Raw genomic sequence first — 24,196 nt, 5'->3', positions numbered from 1 at the left:
AATTTTGTTTTGGTTTGACGTAATAATTCCCTTTACATTATTTTTTTTTTTTTATTTTGATAAGAGGTTAGAAGAGTAAATAATGTTTACTTTTCTCCTAAAAGTACCTGCCAATTAGTTCCAATTTTCTACCAGAAACCACTCCGGAAGTCGAAAATGGAAAATTTTTTAGTACCTCGAAAAATGATGACAAACCATCTTTGTATAAAATCAACTATGTTCCGATATTAGAATATAAGCAGGTAAAAAAGAAGAAAGTTACAGAGAATATTTCTAGAAAGTCAAAGTTCTTAACAAGTTGTGGTTGCTTATCCAGGTGTTATGGCAAAGTGCCAAGAGATACTGTGATTCCTGTTTTGAGCATTTCGTATAATGCTCTCTCTTAAAATAATCCATTAACTTATTGAACCAAAACATTAATCGCTTTTGGTAAATAGATTTCGAAAATATCCATATTACAAGGTATTATAATGGCTATATAATATTTAATTTAATGTAGGTGGATATACATATTTAATTAGGCTCATAAATTATTTCTTACATGTTATAAATTAATTAAAGAAATGTAGGTAAAAGAAACACATACATATTATATTTATTTTGGGAATTATCGGATAGCCAGAAAAAGGCGAAGAGCTAAAAATTATAAATATATAAGCAGTTTAGAAACTATTAGTAGTCTATGTAGTAGTAGTATTTAGTAGTCTATGGTCATACGAAAAACGATTTTGGACGAAGATGACTGTATCAGCCTGCTATTAGTAAGTATATTTTATAATATATGTATGTATATATAATGAAGCAAAGCCGTAACTGAAAAAAAATTTCGAGGGGAGGGGAGTCCGGACCCTTGGAGCCTCTCCACAGTTACGGCCTTGTAATGAAGCATTATGAAAGTACTGTATATAGGTAGGTAATATTTTTACATTGCTATTAAAGCTATAATTGCCAAGGTAATTATAACATACTGTATAAAAATATAAGTACTATGCGTATATTAATATACGTTTAAAGTATAATTAAAACGAATAATATTTTAAATTATAACAAAGAAGTAAAAATAATTATTCGGCATAATTAATGCTATTACTAAAATAAGTAAATAGGTATTAGTATTGGGCATTGGTTATAGCAGCGTTTCCCAAACGTTTTCCCTGTCAGACCCCTTAAAGATAATAAAAACGATCCCGGACCTCTCAATATAAATTAAAATTAAAAACAATAATGAATAATAACTCTAAATTGATAGCTTTATTAGTTCAATTAAATGCACATGTTTTATTGATAAATAGAGATATTATTATTGTATAATAAATAATAGGATCGATATTAGAAAGTTAAATACATAAATCTGATTCTATATTTATTTTTAATATATATACATACCTAAGTATAAAATCCTTTTTCACAGAGATAAGTTGTCGCAAAAGAATCAATAGTTTTATTGCTGCTTTTGATATTTCTGGATAGTCTTGTCCCAAATAGAAAACAAAGAAGATTCTTTGAAAATCCTTTTTAAATTAGAATTGCCGGATATGTCGATCAGAGCCGTATTTAGGAATTTGACACCAAAAGGGGCAACAAAAAAAAAAAAATTAAAAAAATACGCTTCATTAATCATTATACAAAACACAAATTTAAATTATAAAAAAAAATTTAGCCACCCGGGGCAACAGTACCCTGTATAGCTCCCTCCTAAATACGCCACTGATGTCGATTAATTTATTTTCTTGTGTTGTTAAACCAGTAATTCCGGCGACATCTGCATTAAATTTTGACAATGTGTTTATTATTATCAACGGTATTTCCCATGTAATACGAATTTTTTGATGTTTTCATCAGTATTTTCATTTTTATAGATACCTTGGTACTTGTGTATTTTTAATTTACGTTCGCGGACCCCTGGGGGTCCTCGGACCAGTTTGGGAAACGTTGGGTTATAGAATTAATTATATTATATTTAAATCTGTTCTATAATCAATATGGTATTAGTTTAGGTAGATACTTACGAGTTACGTTAGGACGGTTAGGTACCTAAATACTTAATGCATTATTACAATATTCTGTGGTATCAAGCTTGTGTTTCTATTACAGGTGGTATCTAAACTATTTTTTTTAATAATTTTTATGATATTATATTTTTTTATATTTAATGAGATTTCAACATTACATTATGATATTGATAGTATAATAATTATGTAACATAGTAACATACCACCTATGAATTATGAGTATATAGGTATCGGGTATATGTTTGATTTAGTAATGGGTAAATTTTGGTGGAATATTATTGTGTTTGGTAATTTGGTATTAGGCGATTATACCTATTTAACTTAGTTTGAAATCGTGAAAAAAATCTAAAACTATCACAAAAACGAAAATTCCGGATTACAGAGCATTTCCCCCTACATTATACATTGTTATCTAAATCACTAATACTCTTATACTATCTAGTGTAACATCAAAAACAGAACAGCGGACATTCTTAAAATTAATAATCGCCAAAAATTGATCGAGAACCACAATAATTTATCAGAATCTTTTAGAACAGTTAATTATTTGATGTAAGTCTCATATTTATGTCGATCAGGTTTAATAGGCGTTTGCGTGTACTACAGAATATTTGATGTTATTATAACATTTAACCTAATTTCGGATAAACCTTATTTCAACTGAAAAATTGAATTTGTGATTCAAAAATACCAAAATGTATGAATATATTATGATAAACCTAATACAGAAATAGTGTAACAATAATAAATATAATATATTTATATCAATAAGTAATAATTTATACGAATTTAAAGGTTATATATAGTAATATTAGATAATAATCATTTGAGTCTCGTAATAAGTAGTAACCATAAAATAATTGTATGAGAAGTAATAAGTTCATACTCTCGCACGTAATAGTATTTAAGGTATAGGCAAGCATCATTCATTCTTGATTCTCCAATCTAAGCATTCTATGCCATGGATAATTATTGCTATAGGAAAAGTTTGGTGAGATGGAACTTAAAAGTAGTTTAATTTCTGGTTTGAAGAAAGGAACTTTAAAATAAATACTCAAATACTAGTGAGAACTGAGAAGATCAGGAGCATCTAATAAATTGTTAAAGAGAGCGTAAATTTGATGTATGCTTTTATCTCACCTACACGATTAAACAATGACAACCAGTTATTATACACAACAAAATACTAATTTTTAGCAATAATTCTACTATTACAGTTAATGTAACTATAATGGTACCTAACCATTTAATTATAATAAAAAATTGTCATTCGCTCTTTAATCTTTATGCTGCCATTCGTGACTTTTTGAAAATGAATAAATGTGTTAAGTTCATAGATTTTTGTAAAATAGAAACATAGGGAATAAATAATTTTTGAAAATCATAAAACATATACCTCCTAGGTTAGGTTATGGAACGGACGTGTTTAAATGTATTCTAATTTCTAATTATAATTTGTACCGTGGACCGCGGTTGAATAATAATAGCCCATAAGTAAATAAGTTGAACTAAAAATATAAAACGTAATTTATAGAAATCTATGCATGATTATAATAATAGGTATTAATGATATTTAGTACCTACATTTTACACACATCAGCACATATTTTTAAAGTTAAATTTTCATATTATAGACATTCAGTGAGAATTAATGTTAGTTTTCGAACGTAAAGGCTCTGTCAAACAGAAAGTGTTATCTTCACGTCGCGTGATTTTGTAATTTATTACAACGCGGCGTTATTCACGCGCGTGAAAGCACTACGCGTCTACGCCGACGAGCCATTTACAACTTTAAGATAAAATCTTAAATAGTGGCCAAAAGGTACAACTAGGGGCATAGGCGCAAATCACCAAAAAACATTAGGGGGGCTTAAGCACTAAAAATTTTTGAGGCACAATTAAACATTTTTTTTTTTTTTTTTTTTTGCTTTACGCGCCATTTAGGCGCTTCGCAGCTTCTACCCAAGTTCTCCAAAGTTCTCGATCTTCTGCATCCACAATACTTGCTCCATTGCTTAATCTCTTCAGGTCGTCTTTTACTCGGTCCAACCACCGTTGTCTTGGCCTTCCTACAGGTCGTTTTTTATTTGGTTTGTTAATGAGTACCTGTTTTATCAATTTACCCTCTGCACGCCAAACATGGCCAGCCCACTCTAACCTTTTCGACCTTAGAAAATCTTTTAAATTGGCTGTATTAAACAGACTGCTTAAGTCAGCGTTTTTTCTTCGCTCGTATACACCAGTATTCGGGTTTAATATAGGCCCATATATTTTCCTAAGTATTTTTCTTTCGAAAGTCAACAGTTTATTCTCGTCACCCTGCGTCGTGGACCATGTCTCACATCCATACATGACAATGGGGCGCAAATAGACAATGTATAGTTTTTTCTTTGTGTCTCTAGATAGCAGTTTCGATGTGAACACTTTTCTCATTGCATGGTATCCACGGTTTGCTGCACTTATCCTGGACTTAATCTCGTTATGCATATTATTTTTATGATTTATATTAGCGCCTAAGTACTTAAAATTTTCGACTTGCTCAAAAGAGAAATGATCAATGCTCACATTTTGTAACGGAGTAGGTCGTCTACTCATTAGCATATACTTAGTTTTATTTTCATTTATTTTAAGGCCCATCTTTTTACTTGTCAGTATGAGCTTTTGTACTGTCCCTTCTAATTCTGTTTTTGATTCTCCAAATAACACAATGTCATCCGCATATGCTAAGAGAGATGAGCGCCCCAGTACTTCCATTTCTCGGTCTCCCTGCATATCTCTTACGACTTTTTCAAGTGCTAGATTGAAGAGAGCGGGAGATAGCGCGTCCCCTTGTTTCAATCCACACCTGACCTCAAACTCCTTTGATGTTTCTCCAAGAAAGCGCACTTTGCAAAGCGTGTCAGAATTGCAGCACTTTATTATTTTAACCAACTTTTTTGGTATTCCGAAATGTATAAGTGCTGACCATAGCCGGTCTCTAATAATGCTATCATAAGCTTGCTGGAAATCGATGAAAATCATGTGTAGATCTTTGTCATACTCATAATATTTTTCCATAACCTGTCTAAGGGTGAATATATGGTCAGTAGTGGACTTTCCTTTCATGAAACCACACTGGTATTCACCGATTATTTCTGTTGAATATTTTTCAAGTCTATGTAAAATGGCTATTGACAAGACCTTGTAAGCAGTGTCCAAAAGGGATATGCCACGGTAATTTTCCACTTTCTTGGGGTCTCCTTTTTTGTAAATCGGGCAAATAATAGCGGTGTTCCAACCCTTTTCTAGTTTTTCTTGCTCCCATATAGTTGAGATGGTTTTGTGTAAGTATTCCAGGAGGTCTCGGCCAGCAAGTTTGAGTAACTCCGGATTTATGTTGTCCTCTCCTGGAGCTTTGTTGTTCTTCAGTGACTCCACTATTGATTTAATCTCCTCCAAACTAGGTTCCGGCACTTCTGGTTCCACTGTAACATATATTTGATCCTCAGCCGGTTCTCCAGATCCATCTGTATTGTTTGTTTCATCGTCTGATTTATTATTTAATAGATTCTCAAAATATGTTTGAAACTTGTCTATGATCATTTTAGGGTCTGATATGAGGTTGCCATCGTCATTAGTCATAAGATAGGTACGAGATTTAAAGCCTTCTTTTATTGATTTACATTTTTCAAAGAACATTTTCGGGTCCTTTTTATATGACTCAATGTCATTTAGGACATTTTTTTCTGATGCTCTTTTCTTTTGCCTAATTATTCTATTTGACCTTGCGCGAAACTCTGCATATTCCTGTAAATTTGAAGTCGAAGGATTTTGTATCATTTTAGCTCTTGCTGCTTTTCGGTTTTTTATCGCGTCTCGACACTCATTATCAAACCAGTGATTCTTACTTTTTCCCTTGGTAACTCGGAGAGTTTCTGCTGCTTTATTTAGTGATTCCTTTATTTGGGTCCACTCTATGACATTACTCAATTCTTCTTGTATTATGTTAAAGCTGTTCAATCCTTCCTTTATTCTGTTTTGGTATTCCATGATTTCCTTTTGATCTCTTAATTTACTTCTATCTAGTTTATGTGCTGTATTAGGTTGTTGCTTTTTTCTCCATATCGTTGACAGTTTTAACGATAGGCTTGCTATCACTAAGAAGTGGTCTGTGTCCCCATCCGCACCCCTATAGCTTCTGACGTTTTTTATGCTTGTTCGGTGTTGCTTGTCAATAATTATATGGTCGATTTGACTTTTCGTCTTACCGTCTGGGGCAGTCCACGTGTGCTTATGGATGTTCTTTCTAGGAAAATAGGTGCTGCTTATAATAAGGTTTTTCGATTCTGCAAAGCCAACTAATCTCAACCCATTATCATTAGATACTGAGTGCCAGCTCTCTTGGCCTATTGTTGGTCTAAGAAATTGTTCTTTACCGACCTGCGCATTCAGATCACCAGCAATTATCTTGATGCAGTTGTTTGGTAGAGAGTCAAATAATCTCTCTAGATCCTCATAGAAAATATTTTTCACTTCCTCCTCTTGATCCTCTGTCGGGGCATAACCGTTAATTATACATATATCGAAATTCCATCCAGCCATTTGCAGGTAGCACAGACGTTCATTCACTGGCATGAAACGTTTAATGCTTGACATTATGGAGTTTTTAACTACGAAACCTACTCCTTGTTCATGTTTGCCTGTCTCTTTGCCACTAAAAAAGATAGTTGAATTGCTAGCCTGAACATTACCATTTCCTAGCCAACGAATTTCTTGTATTGCGACTATTGGCACTTTATATTTTTCAATTTCTTCCACAATATTCTTTAAAGCTCCTGCTTTATAGAGAGTTCTGATATTCCATGTTCCAAACCGAGTCTCCACAAGTTTTCCGTTCCGAGTTCCACATAAATTAAACATTTTATTATTATTATTTATTTATTAAAAATGTAAAGGCAATGTGCGCTTATTTTCAGCAAACTTATTTAAAATTATGTCTTTATCAATGACTAGATTGCTCTCTAAAAATTATTTTAATCCTATTTATTACTATATATTACTCACTGCGGGTCTAATTAAATAAAACTATATACCTGTAGTGTCGTGTTGCGGTCGGTCTGCGTAGTGCGTAGATTATAGATACTCCGAATTTTATTATTTACATACCTATATGTTTAACAATTTATTATTTCCCGTTAATATCATAATTTCACAATTATTATGATATTATATAATATGTTTTATACGTCATTGCAGTTTAATATCTCCAGACGTAAACTCGACATATTATATTATAAATAATTAAATAAATATAAAACTGTTTTTGAATTTTTAATAAATGTAATTATTTTGAAAATGTGATGGTAATAGTACTATAAGTTATAATCACGGGATTCGGGGTGCTAGCATTAAAATTCAGGGTGCTAAGCACCCTTAGCACCCCTGAGATTTGCGCCTATGACTAGGGGTAAAAGCGCTCCTAGTGTCAAATAAAGTTACTAATATTGTATAATTTGATGTTCACTATTTTTAACAAATTTTGGTCACTGAAATTCACGGACATTATGAATTTTAAAACTGTTTTAATTAATTGATAATTAAGATACTGTTATGGAGGTAACCTTAATATGCATTTCAATTTACAACTAAACTTAAATTGACTTACACCCAAATTATATAATGAACAAAATACAATTAGAATGATATTTTAGATTTTGAGCGGAACTATGAATGCATTGATTTTACATTGATATGTTTTTTTTTTACCTGAGTACACCATAAGTTGTCGAAATGGTGCTTTGATTTTCAACTTCAGTAGCTCTTCCGGGTGGAAAGTGAATCTATAGTTGGTGCATTGGGGAAATTGAAATTTAAAATTCCCTGTATTTTTCGAATGCACCGGGTAAAAAAAAAAAACACTTAAGGAAAATTAGGAATTTTTACACAAAATCGGTTTTTGAGGAAGTCGAATATGGATATTTGTGTAACTTTAAAAAAAATTACCGTAGATACATGAAATTTTCACTGAATGTTCATAGTGGTACTGATCCTTGATATAATTTTCAAATATTTTAAGTTATAATAGACATTTTCTATTTTTTTTCTCTTTAAATATCAATAAAATTGTATTCGTGTATAGCTACTATGAATGACTGAGTGAGTCTGCCGAGTCTGGTACATAATTCATCTTATTTGATTGAATGGTTTTAAGTTAGACATTTATAATTCTTTTTATACCTATGCTCAGGGCTGGCGAAAGCTATGGGCGACCTGGGCGACTGCCCAGGGCGCCAGCACGGAGGGGCGCCAAACTGAAAATTATTTTTATTTATTTATCTTTTAAAACGCATTAACAATCTATACAATTTGAAATATTCATTATCTAATGTCGTTTTAATTGAAGATGCATCTTCAATTGTCTCATATTAGTCATATTTGTAGAATATAAGAATAATATAACAGTGCATCGATACCGCTGGTATTTGTGTGTGTCAATAAATAATAAAAGATATAGATGGTCGTAATAATTATTTTCATATTATAATATTTACCTATTTATAAATAAAATCATATAACTAGACGATTAAGGCTATATTCGTTAGAAAAACCGTGGCGGTAAAACCCATTGGGACCTTACGGTGAAAATACTGCAGAGTATAGCGTAAATCAAAAAGACACAATTGTCTGGCACACACAATTATTTATTCAATTTATTGTTTTCGACGAGCTCTCGCTCCGTACAGTCTGCTGTGTAATGTCAAATACTCAAATGTATAAGGCAAAAAGTAACTGCCAACCATAGGCGCCCTCGGGGAGGGGGGGGGGGGGTGTGCAAGCTGGGGAATTTGCCCCCCCCTGGCTTTTTCAAAATATTTTTTTAAATTTAATGTTTTAAGATAAATGACTATATACTATACAACAAATTTAAAGTATAAAATAAGTTGTAATATAATAAAATATAATACATTGTATAAAATGTTATTATTTTAAAACGCCTAGTAAAATTACAATATTTATCCTCAAATTCTTACATTGCCCCCCCCCCCCTAGAAAAATATCTGTGGGCGCCAACCACAATCAATATTCATATGATCATATATTTTGTTTAGTAAATTTGTACATGGTATTTTGGTTTCTTTTTTAAAATAAATTCCGTTTTAATTAATAAGTAGTTAGTGAAACCAGAAACACAATATTCACAATATTCGCAACGGTCGATATAACGTGGTGAATCGCACATTCGCATATTTATTATTATGAAAATTAGTATTATTAACTTAACACGTTTTTCGGAGTATCTATAAATATGATATTATAAATTTAATATTATTTTCGTTGTACAATTTTATAAGTTAATAAAATAATATGTCTAACCTTATTACAATATTGTTATGATACAAAATACATGCTAATTTTATTTAACTTACTAAAAAACTTAATTTTAATACTACTCAAACTAGTCTTGGCGGGGGGGGGGGGGTGTTAAGGGCGCCAAAACATGGTTTCGCCCAGGGCGCAAAAATTTCTTGCGCCGGCCCTGCCTATGCTATGATTTGAAAATTTAGTACAAGATTACTGGAAAATCACATTTAATTTCTATGAGAATTTGATGTGTTCAAACTTTTAGGACATTAGATGTTTACTGGATTTCTTGTGGAGCGATATTCTTATTTTGTTGTAGGTAGTTCAAAAACGAATAATCGTAAATACTTCAAGTTTACTATAACTAAACAGACCAAACGCTGGAATCTGGATCATGGCGTTTGCAATGTTTGCCAAAGGATTGGTGATTGGGGTACTTGTCCCGAAATTTCATGCGAACATTTACAGCTTCGTTTATATTTAAACGGTTAAAGTGGTTAAACGACAGACAGTTCGAATTTCTCCGTTTTCAAACGTTTCAAACCATGAAATATAGAATTTCATCAATGGTATCTACTATCTTGTGTATGGTTATATCATAGAACAGTAAGTAAATATTTTTATATATCTGTGGTTATATCACGGTAGATTATAATCTACCGTGGTTATCACGGTTTAAGCTTAAACCTTTAACCTTAAACCGTGGTGGTTATATTATTGTTCAGTGGTTATAGATAAGGAAATCGAATAGATATTAGATAAGAACATGATTAAACAATTAAACTATTATATTGTTCTGTGTATATACTCACGGTTGTAGATAGTGTATTGTAATTGTAAATTATACACAATTGTCTATAATACATTAATACAGTATATTTGGCACTTGGATAAAATATAAACACACAACACAAATCATTCCAATAAAAATATTTGTAAAGTTTTTTTTAACCAATTGTATTGTATATAAATATTTTTACTCTAGTCCAAATTTCTCTCAAGGTTAAAAATAAAATGTATGATGTTTATGCTGTAATTGGTGTTAATGGTTAGATTGATAAATATTAAGCAGGGATCAATATTGTAGCTTCAAGACTGATTTTTTGTCACAACTTATTAGTAATAATGGAAATCGATGACCATCAAAATATTCCATGTACTATTTTAAAGGAATATCATGACAGTATTGTTCAAGACATTCAAGGAGATATGATCATTGCTTTATTTGAAAGACAGGTGTTAACAGAAAATGAATTTTACAATATTAAATCTGAGGTAAGAAATTTTATAGTAAAGTAATGCCATTGTTTTCAAATTTAACACAACTATTTATATACATGATTGTGTTGTATAATGACTGAGAACTATTTCCTACTCTCTTTTTAATTTTATTTATTATTTTGAGTGTAATTCTATTTCTAACATATTTGTAGCCTCTACTCAATCTACTTATAATAAGACTCATAATAAGGATCTCTAACTAAGACAAGCTAGTTCTCCTCTCTAAAGCCCTTACAGAGTTAATGATAATCGTGTAGTAGCCTACTGTACGTACCAGCAAATATGACATACCTACCTGTCATACTTACTCTTATATATGTTATATTTTTACTAGGGTAAACTATCTGTGATTTAAATTATTAAAATAAACAACATATTATAAGTGTCATACAATACTATAATAGCTAAATGGTCATTGTGATATCTGGTAAATGTTCAACCCACAATAACTTATTTTTAATATTACCTATATAATTTTAATTTGTGTCCTTCCACCAAACAAAAGATTTGTTAGATCATCAACTAAGGCCCGTTTCACATGGACGGGTATCATACACGACATATTGTGTGTGTGCGTTTTTAGTTTACATGGATTAAATTCATATGCTTCATTCTGGCATAGGAAACTTTGTGATTATCGAAGTAGAGCATATAAATTTAACTTATGTTACTGAAAACAGATTATAATTTGTTTAACCAAGTAGGTAGTACCCATTCCTATTTGTTTGAAGTATTGCCTGAAATTCCTCTCGGCTTAGTTTTCTTTTATTCTGTATATTATTTATCAATTACATTTTTGTTCATTTAAAAAAGGTAAAAATCTTATTGTGCAAATGCAATATGTTTTCATCGTTAAAGATTTTAGGATATACTACTTTTTCTCTTTTTTCTTTGAACATAACATTAACTTAGCCGTAAATAGAGTACTAAAAGTTTTATAATTTATTAAACATATCTAACACTAAAAGTTTCAAATCTGCCCATTGTCTCCATATTTTATACTTTTTACTTTTTAATCATCTCTTGAATGCAGTTCAGTTGTTTGGCAGATCATTTTTGACAAATTTTGCTTCTAATCTTTTCAAAATAAATTCTTTGTTTATGATTTATTCTCAATACCTTATTCACCCACCACTTTTACTATCCTATCCATAAAATCTCCACATACAAACTCCTCTATTCTTGCAACACTTTGAAAACTAACTAATAATTCATGAATTCCCTTATAAATTGGTCCAGATCTTCTTGACTACTCAATATATTCTTCTTTAGAATATTGCAACCCAATTATATTTTCTATCCTCAGTGATACCACCTCATGCAGACGTAACCACCCATTACACTGTTTTTTTTTTTATATTTATAAGATTTTTAAAATTGTTATTTCGTAATTAAAATCTATAATTTTAGTTTAAATTAAAATTGTATTTTTTCCTCCTTGTAACTATCATTTGGCATATTATAATATATTCAATATTATCATTAATAAATAACTTGTCAATTGTTTTATTTTAGAGAAACCGTGAGAAAGAAGCAAGTCGTTTGCTTGAACTATTACCATCAAAAGGTAGGAATGGTATCAATCAGTTCCTAAACCATTTGTCAACACATTATTCATGGATAGCTAATCTCTTACAACATTCCATAACAATTAAATATAATGTTATGTTTTCAAAAAAAATACAGGAGACTTTAATTGCTGGTGAAGTTCCTCAATTATCATCAAGACATGTATCACGAGTTAACCATGTATGTATTATAAACACACTAGGTAATGTTAATTTTTATATTTTTTATTGTATAATTTTTATATTAGGTTACAACATTAAAAAGACTATTAACAGAGTTAGAAGTAAATAATTTTGTTATTGTAAATGGTATGACTGGTTGTGGAAAATCTAGTCTAGTTGTTGAAGTGTTAAATGATCCCTTCATTACAATGCAATACTTACAGGTATATATATTTATAAATTTTATAAATTTATTTGTTTAACAGTTAATTTTAAATTGTAATTATTAGTATACATTGTCTTATAAAAAATCAATTTGGTATAGTAATTTTATAAGCAAGAAGAGTTAGGTGAGTAAAGTTCTATTCTTTTTAAAAACAACAAAATAAATACATAATGGTTCAGGACACCAAATGTTTTGATCATGGATTCCTTTTGTTGCTAATACAATCAATAGAACCACAAAAAACTATGAATGTAAATTCTAAACACATTCAAAAAGTTTTTAATGTTAATTTAATTAAAATGTATTTACTGAGCCCCTTAGATCACTTTCAGCGCACAGAGTACAGTTTGAAAATCCTTGATTTTGGCCATGAATTTATACAGATTGTCTGTATTTCTTTATTGTAATTTTTCATGAAATAATATTTATATTTTGTTATTGATTGTTTTAAGTAAAACCATTTGTTCAACAATTTGTAATAGATCAAAGCTTATAATTTTTGAATAATGTTCAATTTGTATAAATATTTAAGAAAACGCTACCTATTGATTAAGAATTACAACTACTCATTGTCATGTACTAATTATTTTTATTTGTTTCATTTGCTGTAGGGATTTGTGCAATGGATAAATGTTGGACGAGAAAATTCATCACATCCTGAACGTATTCAAACAGAAATATTAAATAGATTAAATAATCAAGAACAGCTTATTACACCTCCTCTAATTATAGATTATGAGGATACAAGGACAAATATCCAAAATTTGTAAGTAAAGTACAAAATTCATTAATCTTATATTGAAAATACTTAGTATTGCTACCTGTTTCACTAAAACTTAACTTTCATGTTTTTGCTCAAAATTTATAATGTAACAAGTTTTTGTTATGAAAAAAATCGTATTATTATAAATTTTTTAAAATATTTTAATCAGGCTTGTACTTAGAATTTTACTTTGCTGGGTTGGAGGCTGATGAAAAAATAAAAATATGATAATACAATCAGTATTGGTATTATTATTAAGTGATCAACTATTAAATTTGTAGTTATAGTTAAAAGTGGATCTCTTTTTGCAGTATACGAGGTGCCATGTGGTGAGTCACTGTAAATTGTAATGGATGTGTTAAATTAAAATTAAATGATTCATATAAGATCATTGGATTCAAAATAAATGATTCAAAATAAGACTATAAGGCCATATCAAGAAAAATATATTTTATGATATTATTGCGATTATTATTAAAGTCATTTATTTTTTACTTAGTATAACAGTAGGTTGAATTAATTTTTACCAAAAGAATTGCATTATGTTTATAAAATAAAATGATATAGTTTAAGAGTTTCAAGTACCCATGAAAATTATTTTTAAATTATAACAAAAGATAATTTAAATTGTTATTTTTTGCTAAGATATTCTACAAATTTGGAGTTAAAATATCAATTATTTTATATTATTACTTATAACAGCATGACAAACTCATGTGTGTACTACATAAAATGGCAAAATTTCTACAGCTACACTCTACACTTTTTTGTAGATATATTTGTTTATTCAGATAAAATAAGAGTAGTTGGTCAGGTAAAAAAACATTTGATTAAAATTATCAATTTATACAGTACCTTATACTGCAGCTTAGGCACTAGATAGGACTAGATAGGTATAAGATACTATTTTTTAATTGTGACCCTTTTGTTATTCCTAAATAAGATTAAATAATATCGGCATTACCAATATTCACCAATAACGTTTTATGAATGTCGACATTCACTAGTGAACATTTACTAAAATCACAAATTTAATCAATAAGCAAACATTCACTAATGATTTTGGACTTTTGGTGTACAATGACATTAACCGGTGACTGTCAGCATTCACCAACTACGGATATTCACAGTAATATATACATTAGAAATCACTATAAAGTATAAAGTTAAATAAAGTAAATCACATTGGTTAAAGTCAGTTACTGCTAATAATGAGTTTGGTTATTACGAGTTATCTTCTATTACGAGTAAAATACATTGAATTATAAAATAAATATTCAGTTATAACGTATCGGTCATTATATTTATTATTTTTCCTATTATCTACTTTTTTACTTCTATTACTTAGGTCATTGAGCTGCTCGTTATACTGCATTTCAAAAACAAGTATTTAATTATCTAATAATTAATTTAAGTATGTATGTACAGTGTAAGTATTTTGATTCATAAAAATCGAATTTAGGGCTAGTAGTTTATGAGTTATTAGTATTTAAAGTATAGATTGGCAAAGTGGAGAGGTATAAGGTTACTCCGCAAAATGTATGTCCACTACTCCGCTTGTCTAAACTTTAAATACTTATAACTCATAAACTACTAGCTCCCTAAATCCGATTTTTATGTATCAAAATACTTAGAAAAATATTATGCTTTAGAATATGAAATTAAACTCTATGTTGTCATTCAAAAAAGTAAAAAACTTATAAAATGATAAGGATAAAAAATATAAAAAAATTTTTTTTTAAATAATAATGTTGGTTTTTTAACTAGGTACTCAAAACTATGTAAAAAAATATTTTCAAAAACATTAGTAATTTTTGAAATAATGAGTGTTCTATGATAAAAGAATCACATAGTATATACATATATGTATATATATTATATATGTGTGTATAACTGTATATTTCTAAAAATAATATTCATTTATGTTTATTTATTTATTTAGATGGAAACAAAAACGATTAACAGAGGGCTTATTAATTTTGGATGATGTATGCAGTAGTAAAATAATTAAGTCCCTGGATATTGGATGTAAAATATTAATAACAACAAATGATATGAGTATTATGGATCATATAGTTGATACTCGAGTGAAATATTTAAAAGTAAATGAAGGATTTGAAGAAAAAGAGACTTTGGATTTATTTTCAAAATGTTTAAGTGTCGACTCAAAGTCTCTACCTTTACACGCGTCAAAACTCCATAGAATATGCAAAGGTATTTTTTTTAATGTACTACCTATGATTTGAATTTAATTAATTTATTTATTCAGGATTTCCATTAACTATTACACTTATTGCCACACAACTTGAAATGCACAGAGAAGATACCATTAATAATACAGATCGATGGAAATTTTATTTGAATGAGTTATCAGATAAAACTAGTGAACCTTTTAAGTAAGTAGTTTATTTTAAGATTTTTTATAACATATAACATACCTTTAATCAATAAAACTTGCTTGGCTATTATAGAGAATACTAGTTGATAATGGTAGGGCATGGAGGGGATACAACAACATTCTTTATGAAAAAAATCAGCATGTTCTCTCATGAAACAAAGTATAATGACTATTTTTTTTTTTTGTGAGGAAGAGAAAATTAAATATTTTTAATTGAATTTAAGCTGTTGAAGTAAAATGTTTGATCAAAGTTTAATTAAAATTAAATTATTTAAGAACATTACTTCTATTTTTCAATTTGTTATTATTATTTCAAACCAGAATAATTATAGTTTGTGTTTAATGATAGTCTATTTGTTGAGGAATAATTGGAGTAGATTCATATTATAGACGGTGTTAAATTTGAATTCAATAATATAATATCATCATATCATTCATTACACCATATTATTTAGCAAAAACTAAAAAAATTGAAAATTGAAAATATCTATAAATAGTTTAAAACAAATCAAAACTTTTTTTTAATTTAAATTTTATAGAAAATGAGAGACTAACCATTTGGTGAACGTTTTCAAGTAGCTACTATTGCTAATAAGGTTTGTTTTTGAGTTATAAGAAAATAAGAAAATCATTATCATTATAAATCATATAATATATAAGCTAAGAAATTTTCTCATGTCAGTAACATAAAAAGATTATTCAAAATATTTTGAAAATTTAATTGTGTATAAAAAATAGTAACATAAACATTCCTTGACATTTTTTGGTATTCACAGTTATTAGCTTTTTAGTTACATGAATAAACTAAATTTATATTACCAAAAACAGATTTTACTTAAAAATCTCCATTTTTTCTTAATTTTTTATTTATTTTTCTTGACGCTCTTGAAAACTATGAATTATCAAATTTTATCTCTCAAAAGTACCAACTATCTCCGCTTTCCCATCAGAAAATATATTTTCTAGTAGCAATTTTTCTGCTAGTAAAAATGTATTGACTAAAAAAAAAACTTTATTGTAAAATCAATCATAAAATTATAAAATAATCCCTCCTCTCAGAATATAAAAAAAATAATACACTAATTATCTCTTTTATAAAATAATTAGCATAGTTTTACTATAGATATATAACTATTACATTTTTATTTAACCTTATTGTTAATATAATATTGACATATCGTTAGACTTAACTCGTAACAGTATAAGTATTTATATTTTTTATAGATATACACCGCATAGCCAAAATCAATTTAAGAGTCTTGAAAAAGCAATAGAAATGTGTATAAAAAATTTACCAAGTGATTTACAAAAGAAATATCAAGATTTTTCTTTATTTGTAGAAGATTTAAATATCAAACCAGAAGTAATGTAGAATTTAAAACATAATTTTATAGAAAGGAATTGCATCATATTTTTATATTTATATTTTAGGTTTTATCCATACTATGGAATATTAAACCAATCCAAGTTGAAGATATTATGTCAGAATTAATGCGAAAGAGTTTAGTGGTTAGAGTTTGGAATCAACCTTTAAATAGTTATGTTTATTCAATACATGATTTGCTCTTAAATAATTTAAAAAAAATGATTAATCGGCAGGAATATAAAGTAAAGCTCAAAATTTTAGGTATTAAGTTAATTTTCTATAACTAATTGTATTGTCTGTATTTAGGCATTGCATAAAAAATGTATTGATCGTTATAGAGATTATTGCAAAGGGAATTTTGCCAATCTTCCCAAAAATGATAATTACATATTTTTGTATTTTGGATATCACCTTAAAAATGCTGATATGCTAGAAGAATTTCCCCAGTGGTTTTTAAATTTAAAGTTTATTGAATCAAAAATATGTGTAACTGGTCCTGCTGATTTATTAGCAGATTTGAAGAAGTACAAAATATATATTGTTGTACAGGTGACATTTTTTATATAATTATACTAATAATATTATTATTTTTTAATTTTACCATTACCTAAAAAAATAAATATTTTTAGAGTATTTATGATGAATATATTAAAGAAATTGAAAACTTTGTCAAACGCTTTGGACCTAATTTATATCGAACTAAGTGTGATATTGTCCAGCTAGGCCTTCAAGAACCAGAAACTTCTTTTATATATAATGAATCATATAAACTTGCCAAAGCTAGTACAAAATTATATTTTTACTATGAGTGAGTTTAAATTTTATTATTATGTGGTAAACAACATTCATACAAATAATTATTATTTTTAGTATTCGACCTTCTCAAAATTTTCATCCAGAACCTCATATATCTATTGTCAGAGATAAAATTGAAACAGTTATTTTTGGAAATCGACATGATGAGGTTTTAATTGCTACTAATAGTGGAATTATAAAAGTAAACAATTATTTAAGAACTATATAATCATGTTTTGTGAAAAATTAAATAAAATCATATTTATTATTTCTTAATTAAAATGTTACAGTTATGGAATATTATCTCTGATAAATGTTTGCATACTTATAATGGTCACACTAAAACAGTTACTCATTTGGTTAAGAATAAATTAAAAAATCTTTTTTTGTCAACATCTGATGATTCAACCATACGTATTTGGAATATGAACAGTTTCCCTGAATCTGAAAGTATATTATTTTAATTTATTAATATTAATATTATATTTAATTTTTAATTTATTTTAAGGTTCTGAAACGCGGACACCATCACCTGAATCTAGACAAGAACATTGGCAAAATGTATACCATCAAGATTTTAAAAGATCAACTGAAAATACCAATACTGATTGTGTTTTTGTGTTAGAACACGATTCACCTGTCATTTTTGCTCAATTTTCTCCATATGATGATACACTAATTGTTTCATCCTCTACTGATAAAACTTTAAAGGTGATTTATATTTAAGATATTATTTTAATAATATTTTACTAATTAATTAATTAATTTGAAGTGGAGAATAACAGTACTATTTACTATTCTTATTATTTGTTGTTTAAATAACTGTGGTTATATGTATACTTTTTATATTTTATTCTTAAATATAATATTAATTATTATATGAAAAATAGATATGGAAAATGAGAGATGGAAATTATACAATTCTAAAGTCAATCACGCATAATAGTATCATCAGTAGATGTTATTTTATAGAAAATATGACACGTGAAGCTAGAATACTGTTTTCAACACTTGTAGATGGTCCAATTATAACTAGTGGAATATATAAATGTGAATGGCCTTTTGACCACTGTACTGGATTATTTTACTTCAAAGAAAAATTATTATCATTTTTCTATCTACCTAGTTCAGAAGGTTAATATAATGAGTTGTTTAAAATAAATTTTAACTAAATAAAAAAATCACATTGTTTATAGGACAAGATAAAATGCTGGTTATGACACCAAATTTAGTGCGAAGTTATGAATTTAACTGGGAAGATGAAAATAAAACTTCACCACCATCATTAGTTTACCCTACACCAATAGGTTACCGGCATTACAAATTGTCTTCTATTTCTGAGGAGAATACAATTAATAATTTTCGGTATATAGCGTTCAGTTTGAGTAATAGTACAATAAAAATTTGTGATTTATCCAATGGGTACAATTTTCTAGATTTGTATAATTCTAATGAGTAAGTATCGGTATTAGGTTTGTTTAAAATTGTGTTTATTTAAATTTTTACATTACAGAGGCATATCACACTTGGACTGGTTTTGGTCTAGAACTGATCAGAGTAACTGGTTACTTAGTGCTGCTAACAAATCTATTAGATTATGGCGTCTAAAAGATATTACTCAATATGCTTGTGCTCATCGAACAAATGCTACAAATGAATTCAACCACGATTTTGAAAATATGTGCAAAAATGAAATCTTATCTCTTCAAAACTATAAATTGTTTTCTGAAGATCAAAATTTATATTGTTATAAACTCCAGCGAAATTTTGATGCTGTTTGGATAGACAATGATTCAGTATTAGTTGCAGCTGTTACTAAATGTGGGACATTAAAGGTAATTTAATGGTTTTCTAATTATAAAACAAAATTAAATAATGTTGTTAAATATTTAAATATTTTTTACTGTTTAGACATAGGCATGTCTGCAATAGCAGCTTAAGGTAGCACTTATGGGCAGTCCCCTTCTTTTAAGTTGATTTAAAACTTTTATCTAAAAAAAAAAAATGTTATGTAGATTTATAAAAAAGTTTGACAAAATTAAATAGATAGTATTGTTATTTTATTAATAACACATATTTTATAATTGATGGTTCTTAACACAAATAGCAATATGATATATATTATGTTGGTAACTGGTATAATTTAAATAAATTATTTTAAAAACTATTCAAGGCAGATAATTATCATAGGATACATCCCATAAACATTGTGTGGTGTTTTTATTTTTTTTTTTATTTTTAAAGCTCTCAATATAAAATTATTACAGCTTGACAATTAAAACTAAAGATACATTAATAAGAAACGATTGTGTGGTGTTATGGTGCCGAAATTCCGACCCCACTTGATTTTGGAAATACTGATACTTTAAACTTTAAAGACAGGCAACAGTAGGGTTCTTATCTATTATTGGATATTGTTGCATTGTTTTTTGATTTATAGCTAGTTTGTGTAATTATTTTTGTATAACTTATGTCATGTTGGTGAATAAACGATATGGGAATGAGTGACAGATGGCAGTATTGTGAAAAATAAAAGGTGGTGTAATCTTTGGTTGTACATAAATAATGTATTTAATATTAAATTTAAACCTTAAAGGTACCTAGAATGCTGCAGATTATTAATTAAAAATAGATGATACAGACTTGTTTTTTAATTTTTTTTAATATTTTATTAGAATATGGTCTTGGTTAGTTCGGTGTTGCATTTTTTTCAGTTCGTTAAGATAGTGTCAATCATTAACTAGGCTGCTAATGCAGATGAAGTCTAATTATCTATATTTATTCTGGTACAGGTAGATAAAATGCAATTATTTTCTATGTGTGTATAATTGTTAGATAAAAATGCATATTATAGGATGCATTAAATTTGTTTTGAAGTATACAAATTATGTAATCACTTGTAAAATCAACTTGGATTTTTGTGCATCTGATTGATTAGATATACCCCAAACAGTGCAGTTTATTTACATTAATTGTTTTAACAAATTACTAATTTTCACAAGTTATAATATTATCTTTTACACTATCGTATAATTTTTTGAAATTCTATATAAAACGAAAATCTACAAAAATAAAACTGTATAGTCTGAAGTAGTATAATATATAACTACATATAACTTACTAAATTATAAAAAAAAACATTGTTTTAATTTTGGTTTTAAAACATAATTTATAAATTCAAATACCCATGAAATTAATTTTCTACTTACTATATAATTTATTTTTTGTGTAGATACTTTTTGAAGGCTTGAATCGATGGTCTATGATTGATGAAAGAGTGTTAGCTTTAACCATAGTACAGTCACATCAATCTTTTGATCAAAGAATGATAATTGCTGCTTGTCAAGATTTATCCGTATACTGTATGAAATTTCAAACATCAGAATATTTATTTAAAACTTCACAATTGGTAGAACAAATTTTTGCTCATTTTGACTGTGATGAATTGACCATAGCATTTTTACTAAAACAAAATATAAAAATAAATGAAAAAAAAATTGATCAAGCTATAGAGGTAAAATAAATATATGTTTAGGCTTAATAAAATGCTTATTTATTATTTTTTTATTTTTAGGTTTGGTCAAATAAAACGAAATACGAAGTGATTGTTCATGATCTAATTAATTGTTTTGTGTTTCATGATAAAGTCATCTTTCTGTACAATGTTCATGACATTTATGTAATTATATAAATATTAATTAATTTAATTTCCATATATTTTTAATGTTGTTAATATGAGTAGTTTATATGAATATGTTAAAATTATACATAATATGTTATAATTCAACTATTTCAATGTTATGTCCTTTAAACAGATATTAAATTTACGGGATAAATCTACAATAAAATTGGAAATTAATTGTATTAAAATAAATGGAAGCTTGATGCTTGATTCATCAAAATTAGCTGTGGTCGACAATGGCAACTATTTGAAAATATATCAATTAACATTAGATTGGGGTTTAAATCTGATTTACCAGTATCCATTACCATTATTAGAACATGAAGTCGCACCCATCAGTATATCAAACAACAAGAGGTTTATTGCTATTGGTGGAGAAAAGCGTATTGTTGTAAGTATAATAATTTTATAACCTATATTGAATATAATTTAATATTAAACCTTTTTTTCTTAGTGTATCGATAAAAAATTAAATACTCATAAATGTTTTACATTTGATCCAAGTGTGAATAATATAAAATCAATGATTTGGTCGTCAGATGATACACGGATAGCAATAAAAGAAGATAATCAAATAATTACTCTTGATGTTGAGTCTGGTATAATACTAGCAAGTGTGAAATTAACAGTTGATAAGTTTTTTGCAAATCCTATATTAAATAAATATATTGCAGTAAATACCACTGGGCAGTTAGTAAAGTTGAATTTACCTAGTGATAGCTAAAACAATGCATTTATCTAACTCTCAGTATTAAATTATTATTGCATGCACTAAAATCATTTTTTATATATTTGGACAATTAAATATATGAAAATTATCTGGTTACTCATTGGGCGTGTTAAAAATGTAATAATACATACATAGCTGAGAAAAAAAACATTATATAAAATAAGTCCATATCAATTGTTTTACTTAAGTCTAAAATGGTGCTATAAATGTGAACAATTAGATAATACACTAATACACAATTATTAAATGTAATAATTTTATTGTTGATCATTTAATGAAATGTTTATATTTTCAATAGTTTTCTTCTTTATTTAGAACAGTTTTCAAAATATACCTATATATTTTCCCAAATAGCTTTCATTTTTTTCACAAATATTTCAAATGATGGCTACCTGAAATAATAATTTAGTACTTAAAAAAAATGTTTAATATTGAATATTGTTTGCTTTAAAAGTAATTAGAGACAATAATAGAATACTAACGTTTATTTTAATGACTGATCAAAAACAATTTTTTCGCTATGTAAAACAGGTAAACTTAGTATAGATATTTTATTACAATTTAATGAAAAAATTGTAAATCCAAAATTTATACTAATATTATGTTAATTTATAATTAACATCTAACACTTGCTAGTTTATATGTACTTACTTAAAAATTTATAACCTTAAAAGTACAAAATAATAGTACAATTAAAATAGTTCAAATATACTTATAATAGTTTTTTTTTGTTTAAACATTAATTAGTTAATTTTTATACTTAATTGTACTTGTAATCAATGATCTTTAAATGCATTTATATATATGAACAAATTATGATTGTTTTAAAAAAAAATTGTAATTACTAATTTAATATATATTTAGAAAATGTGATATTTATATTGATATTTTGTCCTGGTATTTAATATAATATAAATATTATATCAAAAAAACTGTATTTTAATCCAGGATAATAATTATTGTTAATAATATTTTTGATACTTTTGTATATTGTTATTTTATTATTTATATTTTTGTAACATTACACAGTGTTTAACAAAAATTTACAAATTTAAAATGACTGGATAATTAATTTATTTTATTTCTTCCGTCTTTTTTGAATTAGTGAATTTTTGTTTAAATTTTAATCTTGTTTTATACAATATTACAATTTACAGGTAAAATTCTGATTATACCTTTTGTTTTTTTAATTAAATATAAAGTATATCTACTTTAATTTTTACTGTTAGTTTAACATTTTAATCGAAAAAACTGATTTATTTATAGTATTTGTAATATATATTTATATTTGCTCAAATTGTTTTGATACCTTATTTGCTTATTTATAAAAATTGCAACATTTTATTGTTTCATCACATTTATTATATAATTTATTATAATATTGTGAATTTTATGCTTCTGGTTGGTGTTTTTTATTGATTACTATTAATGATTATAATGAAATATTGACGCGTTTAAGGGCAGCTGCCACCTTAGTATTTTATTTGTAATCACTAATCTTAATGCATAAATAAGACTTGTTTATGTTATATTGGCAACTGGATAGATAAATAATCTGAAGGACACGCGCTACAATAATAATAATTTCATAGCATGTTAAATGAACGCAAATAATATACAAGGTGATTTTTTCAACAACAATTTTCTATTCCAACTTTTAATATTTTAATAAAATTTACTATTTTTTTTCTTTTAATAACTATTTTCTTAATCTAATTAAGTTTTTAAATTATTTTTCAGTAGTAAAAATATATTTAATATTGAAGTAATGTATATTTAATTATTATACATTTTAATCATTTTAAAATAAAGTTAAGAAAAAAAATTGCTTGGTTATCCCTAGGGAGTTGGAGTCTAGTGTATGTATACACG

General features: G+C 27.4%; 1 protein-coding gene across 1 annotated transcript; it reads left to right on the top strand.

Moving 5' to 3' along the window:
- Positions 1–10,159: 10,159 nt before the first annotated feature.
- Positions 10,160–22,571, top strand: Dark (Death-associated APAF1-related killer). The gene is made up of 20 exons (XM_015512441.2): positions 10,160–10,628; positions 12,150–12,383; positions 12,451–12,588; positions 13,202–13,356; positions 15,296–15,567; positions 15,623–15,749; positions 16,976–17,114; positions 17,183–17,359; positions 17,424–17,666; positions 17,747–17,925; positions 17,988–18,114; positions 18,203–18,362; positions 18,421–18,623; positions 18,803–19,046; positions 19,109–19,367; positions 19,426–19,747; positions 21,145–21,426; positions 21,487–21,591; positions 21,728–21,985; positions 22,049–22,571. The coding sequence occupies exons 1-20, from the start codon at positions 10,479–10,481 to the stop codon at positions 22,316–22,318; spliced, it is 4,044 nt and encodes a 1,347-aa protein (XP_015367927.1). The 5' UTR covers positions 10,160–10,478; the 3' UTR covers positions 22,319–22,571.
- Positions 22,572–24,196: the final 1,625 nt, after the last annotated feature.

Source organism: Diuraphis noxia, unplaced genomic scaffold (genome assembly GCF_037042655.1).
Source record: "Diuraphis noxia isolate RWA-SAM2 unplaced genomic scaffold, SU_Dnox_SAM2 contig0003, whole genome shotgun sequence".
In the NCBI taxonomy this organism is placed as follows: Eukaryota; Metazoa; Arthropoda; class Insecta; order Hemiptera; family Aphididae; genus Diuraphis; species Diuraphis noxia.
Note: the sequence above shows the minus strand (reverse complement) of the source record. Positions and strands in the feature narration are given on the sequence as shown.